The sequence below is a fragment of the Myripristis murdjan genome, chromosome 8 (genome assembly GCF_902150065.1).
Source record: "Myripristis murdjan chromosome 8, fMyrMur1.1, whole genome shotgun sequence".
In the NCBI taxonomy this organism is placed as follows: domain Eukaryota; kingdom Metazoa; phylum Chordata; class Actinopteri; order Holocentriformes; family Holocentridae; genus Myripristis; species Myripristis murdjan.
In genome coordinates, this window is record NC_043987.1 from 23,665,875 (window position 1) to 23,689,378 (window position 23,504).

General features: G+C 44.6%; 1 protein-coding gene across 1 annotated transcript in view; it reads left to right on the forward strand.

Moving 5' to 3' along the window:
* The first annotated feature begins 3,684 nt into the window (after positions 1-3,684).
* The window catches only part of srcin1a (SRC kinase signaling inhibitor 1a), a 47,540-nt gene continuing 27,720 nt past the window's right edge, over positions 3,685-23,504 (forward strand). The window contains exons 1-4 of the mRNA XM_030057279.1: positions 3,685-4,026; positions 10,237-10,263; positions 16,907-17,102; positions 21,062-21,357. Coding sequence (XP_029913139.1) covers positions 3,700-4,026; positions 10,237-10,263; positions 16,907-17,102; positions 21,062-21,357 — 846 coding nt within the window. The 5' untranslated portion in view covers positions 3,685-3,699. The remainder of the gene's footprint in view (positions 4,027-10,236; positions 10,264-16,906; positions 17,103-21,061; positions 21,358-23,504) is intronic.

Genomic DNA, 23,504 nt, shown 5'->3' on the forward strand with positions numbered 1-23,504 from the left:
TTATGTAGTTATGTTCGGCAGTGGTTCAGTTCACTTATAGATGAAGACCAAATGGTCACACGGCGAGAGTTGAACTATTTTTTTCAGGCATGGATGCTAGAGGTTGTTGTTCTGTTTGTGTGTGTGTGTGTGTGTGTGTGTGTGTGTGTGTGTGTGCAGTAGCTATTGTTCTGAGCAGGTTATTTCTCTGCCTCCTGTATTTGTCTTGTCTTATCTCTCACTGCCTACCACAGCGGACCCTTTTTATTTAGGCACGTTAATGCTCTTGAATGTGCCCTCTATCTCGGTGGTGCAGCCCGGGCCGCATTGGCTGGGCTCAGAGATCGTATCGCTTCTGATTGCAGGCTCCTGCTGTCATTCAGGTCCTCTATTATTTAGCTGACCAACATGCTGCACCTTTTCCGGGGGGGGGGGGCTCTGCATCTTTGTAGTTACAATTCGGCTCGTTGCAGACCCAGACTTGCTGACAGACATTGCTTTCACATGATAAAGTATTCACCAGAAATCCGCCCCATCATGGGTCTTTTATGTAGGTTTAAATGGTGCTGGCGGTGCGTGGGCTAGCACAGATTGTTTTGGCTGTCAGGGTTATTGTCTGCCAGCTCATGTGGAAATATATTGGCTGTGAATGACAAGTAAAGATGAATAACCTGTTCCCATTTTCTATTCTTATTCTTCTGCCCACACAACTCTTACTCCTGCTGTGTTCAAGATGAGTGCTTTGTGTACAGCTTTGCAAAGTATATAAATCCACCAAGTGCAGTTTTGAAAGTTTTTAGGCTTTACTCCAAACCAGCGATACACAGACTTGAGAGATATAGCAAAATTCAATTCACAGCCTGTGCCAATTGTTAACAAACTATTAGCTTTTTTTTTTACCACTTTGGCCTCGGTTAGGCTTGGAATGCTTACGTTGAGCTCTGTGAATGCTAAAGGACTACAGCGGCGTTTTTTAATGTTTTGCCCATTTACTACAGTTTATCCACATTACACCTTGCAGCAAAACATTTTGCAAATCACGCAGGGTTACCATTGATTTCATGATATGCAACCACAATCCCTCAGTTTTCAAATTAGATTTTTTTGTGGAAAAACACACCTTATAATGTGCTCCCGTGGCGAGCAAAGTCGTTGCCATTCATAAACCACTGTGATAATTTGCTGTGTAAAGCAAACATTTCCTTTTTCCCCTTTTTAAACACTCAAGTTCCAGTCATCAAACAGCAGTGCTGCTGCTTTTAGGAAAAATAATGTGCACGACTTCATTACGGTGGTGGAATACTGGTGTGAAGAAAAAGTTCATTTTCATATCATACTGGAATGAATGGAAACCAATGGCTGGATAAAAGGGAGGAAAAAATGATATTGGAGTTATAAAATATGACCGTTTGCTTTGTGAAGAGATTTGCAGAAAGGTGAAGTTTATACATTTTGTAGATGTTACGCTCAGTATGCAAAATCACCGATACGGTCCTTTAAAGTGCAAGTAAATTGTCGTGGTTGTTTTGATGCACAGCGATTCATTTTTTGTCATATCATCTGGAGGCAGCATAGCCTACTCAGCTTTTCAGTGTTGTTTTGAATGCTCAGTCACAATAATAGACCATGGTACATAGGCCCAGCTTGGCCAGCTATTGTAATGGGGCCCTAGAGTCAGGTCCTTGTTAGCTGATGCACAATGAGCTCCCGTCTAATGAAGTGTAAATCGGAGATCTGGGAGGCTACAGAGGGGCCGGATGAGTGTGTCCAGCAGCCTTGGTTTGCAGCACAGTGTTCAATGCTAATGCTATTAGCCAGGAGGTCAGTGCACTTAGCCTCACCCCCGCTCTTCAGTATATCAGCACTTCATAACATGGTGCATGTAAGGGCAGGGTGTTTAAACAGCTAATCATGCTTGTGTGCGATATCTCTATGAGAATGAATAGAGAGAGGGAGAGAGAGAGATGGGTTCACAGCGCACACACAGAGTTTCATTGCTGCTACATTAGAATGATTGCGGACCTTCTGCCCCCGACAGCCCTCCTCTGCGTTGCGGCCTGTCCCGCGGATCGTGTTGGAGCTCTGGTCTTTGGGGGCTTCCATATGGCTTGCTTCCTCCTGTCTTCCTCAGTGTTCATTAACAATCCATTTGTTGCTCCTGCCCTGAGGAGCCTTCCTCTGCTGCTCACTCTCAGCTCTTCCTAATGATGCTGATGAGCCTTTAATGTACAGATGGTCCACTTCATTCAGCCCTATTAAGCCTCAGCACTTTATATGCTTTTAGTATAATCAGTGGGTTTTTTTTTCATATCTGAGTTCCTACCTGCTGAAATCTGAGGTAGACTGGCAGTTCATTTGCTGTTCGTTCAAATGGGATTAATAGATGTTCTGATTTTATTGAAATACGCAGGAATATTATCTGTGAACCATTTTGTTGTGTGTGAACTGTTTTGCTCTATCAAAAGCGCACTGACAAATATTCAAATAGCCTTTTGCCATTCAATAATGTGTTATAAGATAAACACACTATTAGTATTCACAGCAAACCGCTGCCCCATGTATCAGCCCTTATGAAAACATCATAATGCATATATAATGCATTAACCAACTGTGATTCACAGAAAGTGTTATCATTTAAAGATAGCTCTCCTCTGGTGAGCATGTAATGATGTTGTGGTGTGTCTGCTGGCACACGCCTGTGCACAAACACACAAATTAATCCTGGGAATGTTTCTCTTCTAGCCAACGCTGGGGCCTGTTTTCCTAAGCAAGGTAAACTCACCGGGCAAATGGGTCCCCTTCTGTGTTCTCACGCTTTAAGTTCATTTGTTTTTCTGTCACACATTTTTTTTTTTTCCGTGTAACCATACCGTCTCCTCCCGGCTGTCCCCCTCTCTGCTCCCTGTGTGCCCTCCTCCTCAGGCTATGTTGTCTGTGTCAGTTAGAGGGCTGATAAAGGCCAAGGGCTGTCAAAGTGACGCGCCTCCTCACGGCTGGTCAGCAGCATCAGTAACCTTCAGACGTGAGACAGAGGGAATATGTAGAGAGTAGCAGAGAGTGACTGGCGATGGAGGGAATGCCCAGAGAGAGATGGAAAAGAGTTGGAGAGGAAATAAGACAAAGCAGGGCAGGAATGACAAAGGTGTTTGTTCATGTTCCCACCTGACCCTCAATCACTTTGATTTTTCAGCTGTATTTTTTCTATCTGCTTCCTCAGAAAATAATGAAAGCCACTTTAGATGACAAACAGGCTCATAGCGATGGAATATCCAACAAGAGAGAATTCAGCTCGAGTCTTTTCTCTTGATCTATTGCAGAAGCGTTTTACTTTTCTCATTTTTCTTTCCCCCAGAACTTGAGATCAATAATCCTGCAGGGAACTACTTTTTTGTTCTTCTGTCCTGGTGGCAAATAGTCTAACATTCCATCGCATTTCTCTCTCCCTCTTTCTCGCTCTCTCTCCCTCTTGCTCTCTCTCCTGTCTCCTCCCTGCCTTATTTTTTTCTGCTCTCTCCTTTGCTGTGTTTGTTTCCACCACATTCGCCTACTCTGTGTGTGTGTCTGTCTCCACCGTGAATTTCTTTGTCTGTGCATCTGTGTGGGTGATGATTCACCTCCACCTTGTCCACTTTCCACCCCACCTCACCTTCCTCTTTCCCCTCGTTCTCCCTCCCCCTCTTCCATCCTCGTCCTGCAGATCCCGAGCGCAGTGGCGGTCACATGATCTCGACGGATGACCTGGAGTACCCGCGGGAGTACCGGACGCTGGGGAACGGCACGCGGCGCTTCTCCAACGTGGGGCTGGTGCACACGTCGGAGCACCGCCACACCGTCATTGCCGCGCAGAGCCTGGAGGCGCTGACCAACCTGCACAAGGCGGACATGGAGCGCAAGAGGGACGCCTTCATGGATCACCTGAAAAGCAAGTACCAGCAGCAACAGCAGCAGCTGCAGCACCCGCACCACAGCCCCCACCACAACCCACCGTCACCCTCACCCTCCCATGCCAGCATGAGGGGCACCTCGGAGCGATCTGCACGAGAACAGGTACATGCTGCACCACTTCATGCCGATTTCTTAACACTTAACTGTGTGCACTGGCAAAAAAAATGTTTTGTGTAACATTTCTAAACATAAATATGGTGACTTGGCAACCTGACCGATTGTTCATTGATGGTATTTATTATTTTTTCCACAGAAATTCAGAATAATTGTTTTCAGATAGATAGATAGATAGATAGATAGATAGATACTTTATTCATCCCGAAGGAAATTCACAGTTTTCAGCAGTATCCACAGATTACAAGATTAAATAAATAAAAAAATAAAGAATAAAAGATGACACCAGAGATCTAAGTATACAATGTGCAAAAAACAGTGTGCATAGATGTATACAATGTGCATAAATGTAGGAATTTACAGTATAAACAGATAATAAATAGCAGCAAGCAATATAAACACTATAAACAAGGAATGTAGAAAAAACAGAAATATGACAATTTAAACAGCAGAAGAAAATAACCTAAAGCTGAGGAACAACACGCTCCGACGGAGGTTCAGAGTTAGTGTGAAACCACTGTTAAGTCTCAAAATTTATGTGGTGATGATTCAGTGAAAATGTGACACATTAGACCGTTTAAGCTTAACTTGAACAGGTTAGTCCCACTAAGGTTAAGAATTGCTTTTTCAAAAGAGACTTGGCCGAAAAAGAAACATCAAGACAAAAATAAAAGTAATCAATGGCCCGCAGTGACGTCACGGTTTTATTGACAACCCTATTGATTCCCAAACTGACTCAAGCAAATGCTGCACATGACATTTGTAAGAAATGGAAAGATATTTTACAAAAGATTGAAGTCCATGGAGATTATGATCCGTTCTCTCTGTCACGAACAGGTTTATGATATATACAAGGCTCCTATTTTATTCACATCCCGACTCTGCACTCAGGGGAAACTCCGCAGGCATACAAAAGCACCAATGAATGACAGCATTTCACTTCACGGTTTGTGAAACAGGGCAAGAGTACTTCATCTTCCAGAGAAAAGAAGTGATTCCTGATTACCTGCCAGCCAAGACAGTGCTTTTTTAAGTTGTTGCTATTATGTCACCTCCATCTTCATCAAGGAACAAATTTCACACCCTCCATCCCAACACGATTATTTCGACCCTCAGCACAACACTCCGTATGACAGGCATTTTAATTGGTAGCCATTAAGTAAAGTGTGCTATTTAACAAAATAGTGATGGTAGGCATAATCTCTGACGAACTGTGAGCATTCGCTTTGGGAGTCAAAGTGGGAGTCAGTATGCTGACGTCAGCAGAGCGGTGACGTCAATGCAAGCCATACACAGACAGGAGGGTACACTGTATATGCACAGCTGTTTTTTTTTTTTTTTTTGCTGCATGGTGTTGGTAGAGTCTCCCATAGTCAGGCAAGAAACAAGCGTCTTGGTCAGGTAACGCTCCGTGGTGAACGCAGTATGTGAAGCTCATTCAGACAGCTGAGGGAGAGAGAATGCGTCGATGTCTGGCGGCAGGTTGTTAGAAGTTTCATTAAATTGTCCCCGTCTGGCATTTCTCCATTCCTCTGCTGACACTGTAGTCGCCATGCCTGCAGACCTTCAGACACAGGGGGCAAGGCTGGTACAAAGGAAAGCACGCGCACACATGCACGTGCACATGCCGGTGCAATTCCTGGAACTCTTGGGGATATTTCTTTTTCAGCCGCCTCTTTCTTTGAAATCTTTTGCATACTTCATCAGCTATTTTACTGTTTTCATCCCCATTTTGCCTTTTACCTTTTTCACAGCTGTGTGATCCCTCTCTCTCTCTCTCTCTCTCTCTTCCTATGGCTCACACACACACACACACACACACACACACACACACACACAGATGTTTTTTTTTTTTCCACATACTCTATCTCATCGTCTGTTTGTGTGAACACTCCTGCCGTGCGTGTGTAAGGGGTAAATCCAGTGTAATCACATGACAGAGAGGCACATCAGGGGAGATTTGAGAGAATGAAAGAGAGGGAGCGAGAGAAAAAGGGGGAGTGTGGGGGAGAGACAGGTGGAGTCCACAGTTGCCGTGGCAACCTCTCCCATATATGGCAAGTGGGGATATCACATTGCAAAGGTCAGGCTATTGAGAAGGAGGAATTGTGGAACAAGGAAGACAGGAGGGAGAGAGAAAGAACGTCATGAGGCAAACATAAAAAAAAAGAAGCAGCAGGGAAATACAAATCCTAAAGTGACAGGGCATTTTCATTGCACCGGGGAGGACGCAGCAACGCCAAGGATCCCTTGTCATCTCCCGGCTGTGCAGCCGGCTCAGTTAGAGCATGGACAGCGGGGAAGGAGGGGGATGGAGCTGGGGAGGAGCACAGCAGCAAGTCAAGCAGCCCGCTTGTCAATTAGCCAGCACCAGCAGGAGCCAGCCACCCATCTGCGAAGGAGTTAATCGGCTGGTGTTGTAATGAATTAAATAAAGAGTTTCCGCCGCATGTGCTACTGGAGAGCAAGAAAGAGAGAGAGCGAGGGAGAGAGGAACAGAGGGAGGGAGAGGTAGAGAAGCAGAGGGAGGGAGAGACTGGCTAAAACGCTATGAGGACTCGCTGCACCTGACGGACAGCCTGGGAAGACTGGAGTGGTGGACAGGCACAGGTGCACTGCAGGTGAGACGGGACTGGAGGCTGGAGGCTATTTAGAGAGTTGCGTGTGTGTGTGTGTGTGTGCTTGTGCGTGGGTTGTAGATGTGCCAGCTGGGATTAGATTTCACTTCTTGTGTATTTGTTGTGGTTGTGGTTGTTGTGGCGACCGTGTGCATATGCTCAGCGAGGCTAGACGAGGTTGAGTGGACGGTTCTGTGAGACCGGCTCCAGCGACGTGTTTGCGTGTGTCCGTCTGTGGGAGCGTGGATTCGCCGTGCAGGTCAGCGTGGGTGTCGAAGAGAGAAGCAGCAGTGAACGCGAAGATGTAAACTGCATGGGAGATAGATCGAGGGAAAGGAGTAAGAGTGATTGAGCTCGGGGGGGGGGTCGGGAGTGGGGGAAAGGGGGAGGGGGAGCAGAGAGGATGACGGCATGAGAGGGAGCAGGGAAGGGGATGCAGGAGGAGGGGAGTGGGAGGGGGAGAGTGCAGCCTGCTTTACATGCAGGTCAGGTAATGCAGCGCTCCACTGTGCGAGGCTCCGTCCTTCTGCTGGAGCCCTGCGGCCAACTCCTGCACAAGAGCAGAGGGAGTGGGTGCACGTATGCATGCATGGGTGCAAATATAAACATTCATGTAAATATATACACAGGTGGTTGTACTTAGCATCACTTCAGGTAGGCAGGCAGACATGCGTTTACCCCTGCAGCCCCATGCCTAATATGAAGCCTGAAACACACCAGCGACTCTCTCTCTCTCTCTTTCTCTCACTGGGGATTATTCACATATGCAAGTCAACAGGAGGGTTGGTTAAAAATGACAAAACGCCCATTCAGTTAAATACTAAAGCCTCAGCAGGAGTTTTCATGTGCCATCTGGTTATTATGGCTGAGTGGGTGGCTGTGATAAAGATTAGGCTTATGGACAACCTGTGGGTTTCTAGGGATAAAACTATGAATATGGATGCAGACCTGTGCTGCTCCAGTATGTCAAGGAATGTATCGACTGCATCGATTAAGGCCAGGATGGAGAATTGTTAAGGGTAGATAATGCACACTGTACAGTACAACAGTAAGGTGGTGATTCATGGCCAGAACAGGTCTAGATTGTTTACGTCTGTGCCAGGGTAAGCCGGTTTGTGTGTGTGCATGCGAAGGGTTAAGTTACCGTATTACCACACCGTTAGCGTCCTCTCCAGTTTGCTCTCTCAGCCTCCCAAGCGCAGTATTTGCAACTCAAAGTCCAAATCCGTAAATCTACATGTGTCAGTGGACGATCGGTTAAAAACAACGGGCGGCGGCGTAGAAAGAAATGTGTTTGCTTTACCTGAGAACTGTGAATGGGCCTCATTAAGGCAACACGCAGAAAAACACACACGCACACACACAGACAGACACGCAAGACCACAAATCCCTTCTGCACCATTAAAGTCAGCCCTCAGAGTCATTTTACTTGGTAGGAAAACAAAATCATTAACGTTGTCTGAACAAGCGAACAGCAATTATTTATGATGCGGCAATGATGCCCCTGAGCCGCTGTCAGTTTGGGCTCGTCAAGGACAAAAACCCACGGCCGCGGCCGCGCTGAACGGGTGGCTGTCACATGATCAGGCAGACGAGGCCGGCCTTATCCCCGCACTTCTTGAAAAGACCTCATACCTTATCTCAACCCTGGAGATGACCTACTTTACACATGGCCTCACACCCCCAAGTTGGACTGACATCACGCCTCTGGCTCGCTTCCCTTCAGAAGGCTGAGTTGCGGCGCGGTGTAACTCACTCCCGAAACATCCCAGTAAAACATCAAAACTAAAACATAGGAGTTACACTGTTGTCACATCAAAGGGCTGTGTTGCCGTCGTAATCACTCGGATGGTAGTACAAATAAATAAAGAAATAAATAAGAAGGGAGTGTGGGCTGAGCTTACTCTCTGTGTCACTTTAAGTTTCACTTGTCACAGTGCCAGTAAAAGCTATGCGCCTCCAGATACACACGCTTTTGTATCAATTAAGATTGCAGAAAGCACTACTCCTTCATCAGCCCAGTATTATTTAACCTGGGCAAATACGAAATCTAGTAGTAGTATGCTTCCCATGTCTGTGTTGTCACTGCCCCCATTCCTCACATGGACATATCAGCTCCTTGGATTAGGGTAATTATATAATAAAGGAGGTATCTATGCTGCTTTATACAACATCAAGACCAAGCCAGGGGTTACACCAAAGAGAGAGAGAGAGAAACAGAGAGAGAGAGGGGTGCCATGTGAAAAGACAATGGCATTAGGACCAAATGAGGGAACGTTAAGCGAAAGATTAGATTACAATACGGCAATAATCGAATCATAATGCTTTCGCTGATGCCCGTGTTTACTGAAATAATCTAGGCCTTTGTTGAGACGATATTGAAATGGAAGGCTGATAATGAAAAAGCAGCAACTATCATAAATCAAAACTTGCCTGTCACTTTTTTATTTTTTTTATTTTTTTTTTGTCCCTGTGCCAGGAGAATAATGTGGTTGCCGCAGAGGGGAGGGTGAATGGACTGAAAATTGCCTGCAGATAAGAATAAGAACTAGAATAAGAGTTTGGATTAGAATTAAAATTCATGAACTCTGCCCATTCTTTTTTTTTTTTTTTTTAATTTCCATGTCATTTTGAGGTATTTCTAGGCCATCAGTGGCTCGGCCTGGTTTTGACTGTGGTGTAATTATGGCTTATTTTAATAGAAAGCTCACTTCCCAAGGCCTCAACCAACATGTGAGCACCTTTTCATTCGTGGCAGAGCAGAGGGGGAGGGCAAACCAATAGAGATAGAGAAGAGATACGGCGCGGTGTGGAGAAAATAAGCAGGTGAGGCGGCAAATTTCAGATGAAAAGAGAGCGGCAGGTGGATCAAGAGCGAGAGCGACAGGCGAGAGAGGAGATGGGGAGACCGTTTGCCCGTGACGGAGAAGTCTGGGAGACGGGCCAACTTCAGAACAACAGAGTGGGCTGCTGTTTAATTCAATTTCACTCTTTTCAGTTCCTTCCCTCGTACGTTAGAGCCAACAGCTCGGTCTTGTTTCAGGTACGCCGTAACTTGACGCCTGCACAACACAGCCGCCCCATGCTGTAGCACAAATCAAACTTAACGATTATAGTTATGATTGTCACATTAGAGGAAGCCCTCAACAATATTAATGAGTTTCATAAATGGCCTGTCATAAAAGGAGCACATTACATCAAAATCATTTGGGTATTGTGGTTTGTAACGCTGAGGGCATGGCTGTATTTTTTTTTTTTTTTTTTTTTTTTTCAGGAGGTATTGTGAGAATGGAAAATGATTTGGTTCTTCATACATGGGAAAGCATTTGATTTTGTGTCTGCAGCCCACAGCTGCGTCAGTCTCCCCTGCGAGCCTGCTTTTTCACTTTTTCCCATTTGTCCCACTGCCTGTCAGCCACCGTCTTATTATAGTTTATTCATTATTTATTTAGTTAGTTAGTTGCAGTGGCTCCTTGTCAGTGCAGTTGATTTGCTGTTGTATTGGAAAGGTAAATGTCTAACATCTTTTTTTTTTCTGTCACCTTCCCTTCCCTCTTTTGTCCTTCATCTAACTCCACAGCAACAGCCCAACTACTGGAGCTTTAAGGTCAGTGCTGCATGTCAAAATGTCTGTGTGAGTTTGTCACTCTCCTGTCCACAGTGTGTGTGTGTGTGTGTGTGTGTGTGTGTGTGTGTGTGTTCGTTCCTGTCTATCACGTCAGAGTCCTCGGGCGTCATCAGCCTATACCTCCCTGGTCCCATGGCTCCTGCTGCCCGCTCCACCATGGGCACCCAGCTCAGTTGGCATCTCTAGGCTCCAGGGAGGGAAGGAAGGGGGGGCGACAGCTTAAACTGCTCAAGCTCCATTTAATCTGCAGGAGACGATTCTCTCAGGATTTATGATACCTCAGTCAGCGAGCGTTAATGGCTAGCACCCATGTGACCTTGCTGAAGTATTACTCAGACTGACTGAGACATTAAGAAGACATTTCAGTCGTGTCGCTGAGGCATTACTGAAATAATGCTTTGACATTAGCACAGAAGCTTGACTCATGGCAGGGCCGCTGAATGTGTATTATACGTAAGTTGTATGGAGAGAAAATATGGCTTGTGTGTATTGGAGGAGGCCAGCCGCAAGACATATTGGAAGCACACATCATTTGTGCCGAATTTAAATTGTGTTTGCAATATTTGTTATTTGGCATGCTGTGCAACGTGTGTGACTTCCTTTACACATTGTACTGGCTGGCTGGGAGATGAGTGATCTTTATAGGGCATGTTGATATGTGCTGAGGATGAGTATGGAGGAGCCCGGCGCTCATCTGTGCTGGAGTCTTCCCTCAATCCCTGCTCGCAGTATCATTTAGACAGGGTAGAAATGTCAGTGAACGTCAATTGCCACATCCCCTGACCCATGCTAGGCTGAGCAATTTATCTCACAGTTCTGTAATTGCTTTGCCATCAAACAAGAGTGAAATGAAACAGAACTTAGCGGCTCCCTCATCTACATTTGCATCTAATATAAAAAAAAAAATGTTAGATTTAGCGCTTGCACAAATACCTTTATCTTTCAGTGCTTTTTTACATTGAATTTATCTTGGACTATCAAGTGAGGTGAATATGAAAAATGAGGCTTTAAACATCAAACAAAGGCATTGCATAACACTTTATGTGTTCTTTTGATGTTTAAAGTGTGATTTGATTAAAAAAAACAAACAAACTGAACATTCTGCTGGTCTCTCCCAGGGCAGTAGCTGCAAAAATGTCTCTGATTATGATGAATTGCATCTATCAATCAGTTTACATGGCTGTGTAGCAACCAAACATATGAATTAAGCGAGGCAGCTTAATGATAGCGACTGCTGACTTATTGTCTACACATGGCCGTTTCAAGGAAACAAAATGTGGAATTAAACAACCAGTCTCCTTAAGTGACAACAGATTCACGGTGCCTGTCAGCTGTTTGCTTATAACAGACATTTCTGTCAACACACCCTTTTCGTTTGCGATGACACTTCATCATGAAGTCTAGCTGTAACTGTGAGATGTTGCTGATTTTCTTCATTTTGCACTTAAGTTCACATTGCTGTCTTCTCACCCCTTCCTCCAAACACCTCTGAGGTCTTTTTTTTTTTACCTGTGCTCCCCTCCCTGTTGAAATTTAATGCTCATGAGCATTGAGAGAATCTCACCAGTGAGAAAATATTTACCGCTTTCAAGATATGCTAATAAGTTTCACCGCCCATGTTATGCTAAATATGGTAATGGATATCGCTTCCTGAGGACAATTACCGACACTGGAGAAGGGCCCATGCACAGCTGAATAAAAGATGAGAATGTCTGACAAAAGAGTGGATGGTACATGCCATGTTTGGCGGTGCAGCTTCTTGTTGGTCTGCTTTTTTCTCCTCTTCATCAGAACGGATGGCCACTACCAGCGATGTCAGGGGAGATGATGGCTGAAACTCCATTTCCCTCCCTCTTCTAGCGAGCAAGTCGATCGCAACAGTGAACAATCCGCAGCAATTTGGCAGGGCATATCTTTCCATGCATTGATGACTCCCAGTATTATAAAGAGACAAGGCTCAAGGGGGGACGGTGCTTGCTGGGTGTTGTGGAAAAATACAGCACATTCTTGTACCACCTGTGTGAATCATAAAGTTGGGGTTAAACTAAGGACACAGAAGTTACCAGATGTCAAAGTGAGGACACAGACATGCCAGGAGTTCAACGTGGGGACACAGAGGTGCCGGCGTGGTCAGTTACGACCAATAATGTCGTTATGGGATGTCTACGTGCGAACAAGAATTTACACACATGGGATGTACATTAACCTGACAAGAAGGTCAATAGGATGAAAATGTCAGACGACGTGATGTATGTACTACAGATGTCCAAACAACATGCCATGACTCTGTATAAAAGCAGGCTGCACCAAACAGCAGTACGCTCTTGGTCCTCGGACATTGCTTGTCGTTGGCTAAGGCGTCCACTTGCAAGTGTTCCCCAATAAAAATCCAGAGTGTACTAGGCTCTTGCTGCGTGTCCTCTGTTCCCAGAAATTCCCACCACACTGGGCAAGGCAGAAGATTGGCCTGAGAGTTTGAAGGATGGAGAGAAATAATGATAGTCAGGAAGAGCAAGTGAGAGACAAACGGATGTCAGAGATGGATTGATTCGGGGAGCTATTTTCTCTCTCCATTTTCTGAAAAGGAGAGCTTTGTGTGCACTCTGTCTTTTGTGGAGAAAAAAAAAAGCAGCCAAGCTCTGCGAGCGAGAATGAGAATAAAGCTGCTCAAATGCAGACAGCAACAACAAGAGAGGCACCTGGGTACTGCTTTGACCACTGCCACCTGAGACTGAGGCAGGAACAGACGTGTTGACACAAAGCAGCTTAGCGAGAATCAGAAGCTAGTTTTGAGAGCGGTGGGAGGGGACATGTGAGTGACATGAGCGAGCAAGTGAGGAGAGAAAGACCGACAGCTGGAGGCGAAGATGGAGTCGAGGCTTTAAGGAAGGCAGAGGAATCTTGTAGGTGGAGAAATGAAGTGGAAAAGAGGGAGAAAGAAGGTGGAAGGTGAACGCCAAAAGATATGGAAGAAGTGTGAGGATTGTGATACTAACCACTTAACACCTGTCTGTCAAGTAATACCCTGCAGCAAATCACTCAATTCAGTTCATACACATCTAGCTGTCTATGAGATTTTCCCTCACTAATGAATACTTTCTCACTCAGCCCAGAGGAGCGCCATATAGCTTAAGAGTGTGACGAATACATTAACCGAGAGGCGGGGAAAGAAGAGCCCAGCGACAGTCATCATGTCAGCAAACACTAGTCTCCTTTAGGCTTTCACCTTTGATCCTGAACTTGCCTTACTATTACCCGATGCATGCCGTTTGCTTTGTGTATCAAAGTCCATGTTGAAATCCGGCAGCTCAAATTTGCCTTGCTTTTTGGGCAAACAAACATACCTCAAAGAGCTTTTTGAAATTGTTCCTTTATAAATAATAGCACTCTTGATTGATCTACCAAGCAGAATTCATATTTATGTCTGTCAATTTTTAAAACTAATTCTTCTGTTGCTTGTTTTCATCTTTCTCTATTGAAAATATACTGTTGGGTATATCAGAGAGGAGCATACATCAGTTTTGAAAGTTGACATTTATTGACTTAAGTGCCAAAGAAACTTGTGCCATGTATTCTGTGAGGTATGTGCTGTATGTTTGCCAACTAAGCGAGGCAACATTGAAGTGTCAGATGGAGTTTGATGTCATGTCCTCTCCCAGAAAGAGAGATCGCCATATACCACGGCTACCACTACCTGTATCCTGACCTTAATACAGAGCTACCCTCTCTCGGTGTGTGTGCTTGCGTGTGTGTGTGCACGCACACGCTCGTGCTTGTGTCTGTGACACACGAAACAAGAAAAGCCATAGTGGGTGGTTGTGTTGAGTTTAATGCAGTTTGTAGCCTAAGGTGTGTTTGCGGCTGCTGCGTCCTGCTTTTCTTTCCAGTCACTCCTTTTCCTCTTAAGATCATCTTGTCCCCCCCCCCCCCCCTTGTTCCCCTCTTCCGTCGTGCCCTAATAACAGTGTGGAGTTCTCACGGTAATTGAGCGCTGCTGAAAAAGTCTGGATTGATGGCTCCAGAAAAAAGAGAAAAAAACAAAAACAAAACAAAAAGAAGGAAGAGGTGGAGGAGGAGCAGGAGGTGGAGATGGAGCGGGGTGAGGGAGGACTGCGGAGGGAAGTGAATGAGGTGGAACCAGTTTCCCTCAAAAGGCACTGTGAACATTGCGACGTCTACCACTTCCCATGCCAAACACACTGCCTCACGAGCAGATGGTGTGTTCACATATATTTACACTGCAGAATGATTACAGAAAGATGTCCTCAGTTTTCATAGCACGGTCTTGGCATGCATGACAAAACTGAAGAACATGGAAGTCAATGTTGGGATTGAGCTTTTTTTCTTTTTTTTTGCAGCCTAGATATGGTTGCACACATTCATACATATGGGTTCAGTGTCTTGTTCAGCAGCACATCGATAGTAGCTGAGTGCGAAGAGCATTACTCATTCACTTCCCCCACATAGATTTCCTCAGCCGGTCCAGGGATTTGAACCTGCGTGTTTCCAGTCACAAACATGCTTCACTAACCCTCCAGGCTGCAGACAACCCCTACAGACTGTGCAGACGCTGTGAGAAGAGCTCAGATATGCTGCACCGTATTCTCAATTCCCTTTCCTTTTCTTAAAAAGCCCCAAACTGGGTAACTAGCCTTGAAATAATATTCTCAGATGCACCGGCAGAATGACTCATGATTTCTAAACAATAATAGAAAGAAAAAAAAAAAAGTTGCTCTCCGCTTCTTTCACAGCAGCACAGGAAAAAAAGACAGCTACTCTCAGGAAAAACCCAATTTTTTGACACAGCGGTCTATTCAGTCACTACCATTCATCTCATGCAGGCTGTCACTGAATTGTTTTGCTGAGTCAAAGTGTGGGTTTTGCTTTTTATCATAGTATGCGTGTTCTCAATGCGTTTACCCCCGATGCTTTGCATGTCCAGCCTCAAGCTGGCCAGGGTGTGACATGCTGCAATATGCGTTGCTTCTCTGTTGCTGTGCTCTCCTCTGTGGTGCCATTGGCTGTGTTGTTGTGCAGTGTGGTCATCGTGTAGATAAATGACCCCATTAGAAAACACAGAGGGGGTTATCTGTCAGTATCACCATCTCCCTGAGTGTGCAGACACTGTCGGCCACCTTTATCAGTGGACACCGCCACTATCATTCTGTGATTGCATGAGAGTGTGTGTATGTGTGACTGGGTTTTGTATGGTAGTGAAAAGTTGAATGTGCATCATAAAACAGATAGTTCTGGGCGCCCCGGTGGCTCACCTGGTAGAGCATGTGCCACAGCAGTGCCGCAGCAGCCTGGGTTTGATTCCAGACCAAGCTCTTTGCTGCGTGTCATCCCTCTCTCTCTCTCTCTCTCCCCTGCCTTTCCTGTTTCTCTGCTGTTGCTGTCAAATAAAGTAGAAATGCTAAATCAAAATCTTAAAAAATAAATAGAACAGTCAGTCATGTTCAAAGCTTAATAAAATACCCAATAAATGCACACCTGTAGCCGCATAACAGTCAAATATTAAGGCGCTAATCAAAAATCAACAGAAATATTGCTGCTGTGTGTTGCTTAGCAACTACGTAGTTTAGCAACTGTGCAACAAGCCTCCTGGCTTATTGCTTAATTAACAACATCATAAATGTCTCTGAATGTATGAGTATGTTTTGTGCAGCAGTGTGTGCGTTTATGAATGAACCCAAACAGTTCACTGCTGAGAGATGATGAGCACAGTGATCGCCCTCTGTGTGGCATCTGTGTAACATTAACTAAATATTACATTCATGAAAGCCATGGTAAAAAACGTGCTCATATTTGACTAAGGCAGAAAAAGAGGAAAGAGAAGAAAAAATAGGGAAACAGAGGGAAAAAAAAAAACGTGGTGCAGAGATGGAGGAGAAGATGTGCACAGCAACTGTACTGTGTGGCTACGGATGTGTCGGGCTCTGTCATCCAAACAGTCATCAGACAGCATTCTGGGAGCTCATTACAGTAGTGTTGGAGCTGGAGGAGGTGCTGCTGTAGTGGAGGAGCGGGGAGCCAGTTCACTGAGCTCAGCCCCAGCCGCAGCAACAGTCATCCAGGAAGAGATGCCTGGGCATAGGCCAGCGGGATAAGCCCGCAGTGACAGCCCGGGATTTACATGAGCTTCTCCTCCCTTCCCACAAGCACTCATTTAAAGTTTGGAGCAGCACCGGGACAAGAGTTTGGATCAGGGCATGTGGGAGGTGTGCAAAGTCAGGCAAACATGACACAACTTATGCTAAGCTGAAATACAGTCTCCTGCTTAATTTTTTCCTCCGTGAGCCAACCTTAGGTGATTCTAGAAGACTTATGCCCTGAGGTGCCATGCTATTTATACGACTGTACTTCGGGTCTCTTTGGCAGCATTCAGCTGATGTCAGATACTGTGACACTAGTAATTGTTAGTGAATCACTAGTAGCTAAACCATTGTGAAGGTCTCGTTAATCTTGTTACGCGGTTTCATTGTGTGGTGTCTCATTGTGTGTTCACTGTCTCTTCCACTCTGTCTTGCCTCATCGACCCCGTCCAATCCATTATCACTGCTTCCCTCTCACCTCTCAATGAAATGACTATGGTGTTTGCATGTGCCTACTTCTCCCGCAGAGCCGAAGTCCACGGCACTCCCAGTCTACCCAGTCTGGGCTGGCCGACCAGGCCGCCAAGCTCTCCTTTGCCTCCGCCGAATCCTTGGAGACCATGTCAGAAGCAGACATTCCCATCGGGTTCAATCGGATGAACCGATTTCGCCAGAGCCTGCCGCTATCCCGCTCTGCCAGCCAGAACAAGCTGCGGTCACCAGGTAAGGATAACTGTATAAGCCTGTTTTATGGTTATGGGAAAATAGCATTTCTGCACATACACTGATGCTATTTGATGCATATTTTGGGTTGAAAAGGGTCTCTGCAAAGGTGATGTGTACCTGGCCAAGAACCTCAACTTCTCATCAAGTGTTTTTGAGGTTGCACACTCTGATTGGTTGATTATGGTGGAATACCTGTGTGCAGGAAATCAATGACATGCACATCAATGCAGGAGTATTAATGTGAGCACTGCTGTGTTCTTTGTACTTGTGCCTTACCTTATGCCTAACTATAAAATGTGCTTTAGTCTGAAGCACTGCGGACAGACTCTAACACAACCTGCTGGCTGGAACCAGATTTTCAGCTTCCCATTTCATTACTCCTTGATGTGAAACGCTCTGCTTTTCGAGAAGAGGTGCAACGGGAGAAAGAAGATGAGAGAGGATGCCTTTATTGTTTGCCACAAAGTAACAGATTTTCCTTCAACAATAAATAACTAATGCACATTTAAAACACATTTTGGAGCACACACACACACACACACACACACCTGCCATCGCCCTGACAGCAGTAGCTGGAAGGCCTGGTGGAGGGGTTGAGTGGGGTCCTGCTTGATCAGAGAGGCTTTCCTGATTACTGGTGAACAGTTTAGATAGGGGAGCTTGGGGTGAACCAATTATTTTGCTGGCCTGATAAGTTATGCGGGAGAGTTTTCTTTTGTGTTTGAGGGTGAGTATGAAATGTTGAAGGTGAGTATAGACATTTTAACCAGGGTTAAAATGTCTTTGCTGACATTAAGTCCTGAACTTCCTTAGTCGGTGGAGGAGCTGCTTGTGCTTGGCAGTGCCTTTTTCTCGATTTAAAACAAAAGGTGACTGTGCATTTGCAGTTTTGGCCTCCACTGTCTGGAACAGCCTCCCATAAGCTCCTATATATTCTTACCTCATTCAGCAGTTTTAGTGCAGTATATAAATGACCCACTGGAGAGCTGGTAGTTAAGGCGAACAATAACTTGAGGTATTCCAGGTCTGAACGTCGGTGGTTTTCTGCCTCTCGAATCTTCAAATCAAGGCGTGTTGGCGGTGCCTTTCTCGGGATTTAAAACAATAGGTGGCTGTGAATTTGCGGTTTTGGCTTCCACTGTCTGGAACAGCCTCCCTTCATCTACTGGATCAGCATGAATTCCTTAAACGTTTCAAGTGGCCATTAGATATTCACTTTTTTGGGGTATTTTTTTTTTTTTTTTTAATAATTCCCTTTTGTTTTACTCTATGCCTTTGTTCATTTTACTTTTGTCCGAGGCACACACTGACATGTATGCATTTATATTTGTGATTTTTTTTTTCATATTCTTTGAAGCATTTTGTAACTCCATGTTCTGAAAAGTGCTACAAAAATAAAACTTGACTTACTCACTGCTTACGCACTAAACGTCAGGCCCAACACAGACAACACAGCTTGTCTTTCACGGTGTATGAATTCATAAGAGGGTTAATGTTTCACAGGTATGGACTCGGGTATCTTCAGCTATAATGCATCGGCAACCTTCCCTTCATGAAATCTGTTCCAGCTATCTAAGATATTGTGCAATTTTTGCTCTGACTGCTCAAGTGAAAGCCATTGTTTGTGCATGTTTAGAGTGGGAGTATTAAGGTGTAGATTGTGGGAAGTGTTTTATGTATTGGCGTGTCACAGAGCACAGGCCTCTGTTAGCACACAGGACTGAGGAAAGGTTTGGTATGGGACCGCGAGAGTAAACAGCACAGTTGAGGGCAAATCTAGTACTCAGGGGCCTTGGGAGTAGAGAGAGGATTAATGTGAGGCTGGTCTAGACTCATAAACACCAAGGTGCGGGGTTATGCCGGGCACGCCGGGATAAAAAGTTGGCTGTAAAACTGAAGTGGCAGTGACTGATGAGGGCTCTTTTGAATAGGGAGTTGGGAGAGAGCTAGAAAAGTGGAACTGCCAATCTCTCCACTCCTTGTCTAACCACCCCCCTTTGTTTTCTCCTCTCTTCATCTCTCTCCCTACAATGTTCTCACTCATTTTGTCTGATTCTTGTTCACTTGTCTATTTGCTCTATTTGTTTTCTTTTCATTTTTTCCCCCACGGTGTATCAAGATGCAAATTCAGGTTAGTTAGTCAGACACTTCACACTTCTGCACCTGCATGCTCTGAAGTTCATTAGGTGTTCCAGCACTTGAGGAAGTAATTTGCTGCAAATTAAATCCCCTCAATACTGAGGAATTTCTTTTTTTTTTTTTTTTTTTTTTAAATTTTGCATTTCTAATAAATATTGTATTGTCAGAGATAGGGCTGTCACTTTTTTTTCGAATATCAAACTATCAATCAAACCTGGAAAATTGTAACTGCTTGTACTGTGATGATGTGTTTGAATTCAAAATTGACATTAATTAATATTCAGGTATCTTGCTCGCTGTGCTCTCGCTGCACGTCTGTATATCCGTCTCGTCTCTGCTGTGCTGCTTGACTGAGCGCTGAGCTCCTGGACTCTGGACTGGGGCTGCACGAGTCATCCAAATTGATCCAAATGGGTACAATACCTGCTGCAGGAGCTATATCCACCATTATGAATAAAAGGATGGCTGTCATCTTATCAAACGCAATGTTCTTTCACCAGGAATGAGTGCATTCCGTAGACTGTAAAAATAACTGCATTCATAATGGTCCCAGTAGCTCTCGTTCTCTCTCTCTCTCTCTCTCTCTCTCTCTTTCTCGTTCTCTCTCTCTCTCTTTCTCTCTCCTCTTGGCTATATCCACACCAATACATATTCGTTTTAAAATGCATAACTTACATTTGCACCTGATGTCCACACTTATCCGGCATATTTGAACTCCTAAAAAAAAAAAAAAAAAAACACTTTTGGATACACTGCCTACCGTGTATTATTTTGAATATTCTGGGATTGCGTCGTAATCTGAACACGCGGATAGAAAGGCGTTTTAATATGATGACGCAGACAGAGCAATGACAAGCATTAACAAAGCATGACAAGCTAAAAACATCATCATTGTCGTAGCTTCCTCCGGCAATAATAATGATAGTAATGATATAATAATGGTCTTGTGATGTTAACTGTCACACATCCGCAGTTACATCTGATGTTTAGAAACAGTGCAAGTCCCTCAGCTTTGCCTTTGCCACATAACATTAGTTTAGCATCCCTATCAGCTCTAATGATGGTGAATCTGGGGATGTCTATGTTAGTGGCAGTGCTGCTGGTTAGCCGTGTTTCTGTGAGACGTCGCTGACTGCAGTCCTCTGATTTCTAACCAAAGCCTGCAGCTCTGCAGCCCGCAGCGGAGATCTGCTTCCAATCTGTTTACAACGGCACACGCACGCCCAGTGTACGTGAACAATCATATGATAGTGGTTTTCAGGCGTGTTAGTATGGATGGAGATTATTTGTGATACGGTGCTGAAACACTAGTGTGGAAAAAGATTGTTTTATTTTTGAAATGAATTGCTGATTGCGACTGCGAGGCTGGGTGGGTGGGTGGGGTTGGAGGGGTACACTGGAGAATTTTGATTACATAAGAGTTCAAACTAGTTCGAACGAACTCTTTTACTTTGGGTGCGTTTGTTTGACTTTGGGAAAAAGTGACAGCCTTAGTAAGAGAAAGTTCTGTTAAAGTGAAAAAGTCTTCGCACCTTAGCTGTGAATTTCACACAACTCCCACGACCCTCTTCTCACGTTCAGAAAAATGCATTGCCTAATCTTTCTTTGATTATTCATACCAACATCTCAGCTAGAAAATGGATGTTATGTGCCAAAAGGTAGAAATGTTTGGTCACCATTCCGATCGTGCTAGCTGGCGAAACCACAAGTGCGCAATGGTAGTTACATTCTTAAGTTGTTCCTCTCCATCCATTTCTTCTGTCCGACCATCTTGTTCTGACTTCACTGCCCCCTCTTTCTCACCACCCTCTTTTCAGGCGTGCTGTTCCTACAGTATGGCGACGAGACACGACGGGTGCACATCACCCATGAGCTAAGCAGCCTGGACACGCTGCACGCGCTCATCGTGCACATGTTCCCTCAGAAGTTAACGGCAGGCATGCTGAAGTCGCCGAACACGGCCATCTTGATTAAGGACGAGGCGCGCAATGTCTTCTACGAGCTGGAGGACGTCCGGGACATTCAGGACCGTAGCATCATCAAGATTTACCGCAAAGAGCCCATCTATGCCTCCTACCCTGCTGCTGCACATCTGGCTAATGGAGACTTGAGGGTGAGGAAAGGGGGAGCGGGGAGGCGGGGGAAATGGGGCAAGTTATTTTAGAAGAAAAAGGCTCAGTGATCTTCTGTTAGTCTGATTCTTACAACGTAGACCTCGGTGGTTATTACAGTAATTCTGTTTTTTCCAAGTTGAGCGGAGCCATTTGTTTGCTTGACGGGGTAATAGTGATTTTTACATTTCAGCAGTAACTTTGACAGGCTGTTGCGGTGTATGTAGGTTAGTAATTTAACAGGTATTCCTCCTGGAAATGTATTTTCTTATCTTCAACTAGGCCATCTGTTGCTGTGCAGACACCAGAAAGGCAGTGTTCCTCTGTGCAATAAGCATATTTTAACATCCCAAGCTATTTCCGCTTTAGTGGAGATCAAGGAACCCTGAAATTCCTGTTTTTTTCCCCACAAACTATTGCGTACCATCTGCATTATTTGCATAACACTGAGAGTTTACCTGCCATTAACCATGCAAATATGTAGTGAATGAGGACTGTGTGTATGTGTGAAAGCACATGGGTGTGTGTGCACATGCATGTTTGTGTCTCTGCATTTTAGAGACAAAAATAGAAGAATGTGGCAGACAGAGAGCTGACCAAGCCCCTTCATACCTGCAAACAGGTCTCACAGTTCTCAGGCATCATGCTTGATTTCAAGCATTCAGCCATTTCACATCCATAAAATATTTACTTGAATACAATGTACACATTTCCCCCGCGGGAGCAGGCTCACAAGTTTTTCTTGTTTTAAAACCTGAAAGTTTGATAACAGATGTCAGATATGCCCGATTTCAAGGAGACCTCAGATAGTGAAAATCCAGGAAACATCAAAGTTACCTGCCAGCTTTGGTCACAGTGAGTGTGGACTGCACAGTCCCCTTGGCAGAGTGGGAGACTACACACACGCTGTCCTGCATGTTAACAAGCATCCTGATATCATTGTGCTCATGTGCACTTGTGTGTGTGTGTGTGTGTGTGTGTCTCCTGGAGGAACTTTATGGTTTGGTCTGTGGCTTTCCTGTGATGTTTGTTTGCTCAAGTTTGTGTTCATTTGTATGATAGAGTCAGTTAGGATGTAGAAAAATAAATTAGAATAAAGACTAAGGATAACTTAAGGGACAAGAGTGGCTATAAGAAGCAGAGAGAATAAATTGGAGTAAATCCTGAGGAGGATAAAAGAGGCAGCTATGGGTTGAAAAATACCAGGGCACAATATTTAACGATTTTTCCTCAGTCTTCACAAAGCACAGCAATTGGAGTGGAAAAAAAAAAAAAAAAAAGCATCATGAAATATGGTGGGCACGGGTGTTGTTCAGATGTCCTCCCTCTTAATAAGGAATGGCTTTGTCGGCTGCATGCTGTCATTGCTGTGGAAAGCAGAGGTTATGGATATGTTCAGATAGGAGGTCATCCTAAATACCATCTCATAGTAATCACATTTTAAGCCAAATGCTTTATGTCAAGCTTAAGAGGGAAGAAACAAAAAAAAAAGAATAGCAGACAGCAGAGTTGCCGCTGGACACGATTTTCTGAAATCTTTCCCAATTTCATCATTAGCTTCTAGTAGCCAGAAGGAATCACTGGCAAGCAGTGCTGGGGGTAATGAGCATTACACCCCACCCTTAGGCAGGCCTGTGGGGCCAACAACACTCCAGCATTGACCCAAAGTAAATCTCTAAGAACACCTTAAAAAAAAAAACTGTTATAGGGATTTATTAACATAAAGACGCACAACACTAAACGAAAGGCACAAAATCCCCGGCTTAGAGGCAGCAAGACCAGCAGTCCCCATGCTAGAAGCCTCTCCTCTCTACTGCAGACTGCAGAGCTTTTAAGCGCCTCATTCCCAGGGCCAGGTGCACCTCCTTGAGGAGTTAGACGCTCACACATGGGTGGAGCTACAGAGAGGCCAGGAGAGATAAAGGGACAAACAGCACAGGGAACACATACAGCCAAAACACAAGTTATATTATTCTCCTTTATTCGATAATGACAGTAGAGAGTGATAGTTACATAATATTGTTTTTACTTATATGTACTTATATAGTAATAAGTTTTTATAGTATAGTAATAGTAGCAAAGTAATGTATCTCTGTCAATGGTTGACAGAGAAGCATTTCAAAAAGCGTCTGTTAATTAGATAAAGTGA